Genomic DNA, 465 nt, shown 5'->3' on the forward strand with positions numbered 1-465 from the left:
CACCCCCACTCAGTGCTCCAAGGCAGAGAATGCCGGCCTGCCGCCCCTCCTATGGGCAGGCGCTCCCTGCAGCGTCTGAGAATTGGAGGTGTTAAGGCACCTGTGGCTCGCTTCTCCCCCACAGCATAGCTGAAGCCTCAACTCACCTCCCGGGGATGGGGCCCCGCTCTGGGCCCCGTGCTTCCCACCCTGGGCAGGTGGAGGGACCTCTCACCCGCCATCCACTGACCCTGTGTCTCCCCTGTCCGGCTGGCCTTGGTCCCCGCCATGCCCCACCATCCATGATGCATCAGACAAGGGGAGACATAGCAGACCTGGGGGTGGGGATGGGGGGACCCAGGCTCCCGGCCGCGGACGCACCTGTGCAGACCAGCCCTGCGTCCTCACTGTGGTCACAGTTGCTCCGGCCCCAGGGGCTCCGGGGACAGTCCCGCAGGGCCTGCTCTCCGCCTCCGCAGCCCACAG

The 465-nt window shown here is 68.2% G+C and overlaps 1 protein-coding gene across 1 annotated transcript in view; it reads right to left on the bottom strand.

The window, feature by feature from the left end:
* SSC5D (scavenger receptor cysteine rich family, 5 domains) overlaps window positions 1-457 on the bottom strand; it is a gene marked incomplete at its 5' end in the record, with an annotated part of 16,421 nt that extends 15,964 nt beyond the window's left edge. Inside the window, one exon of the mRNA XM_014537327.1 lies at window positions 361-457. Coding sequence (XP_014392813.1) covers window positions 361-457 — 97 coding nt within the window. The remainder of the gene's footprint in view (window positions 1-360) is intronic.
* Window positions 458-465: the final 8 nt, after the last annotated feature.

The sequence above is a fragment of the Myotis brandtii genome, unplaced genomic scaffold, assembly GCF_000412655.1.
Source record: "Myotis brandtii unplaced genomic scaffold, ASM41265v1 scaffold1763, whole genome shotgun sequence".
Classification (NCBI taxonomy): Eukaryota; Metazoa; Chordata; class Mammalia; order Chiroptera; family Vespertilionidae; genus Myotis; species Myotis brandtii.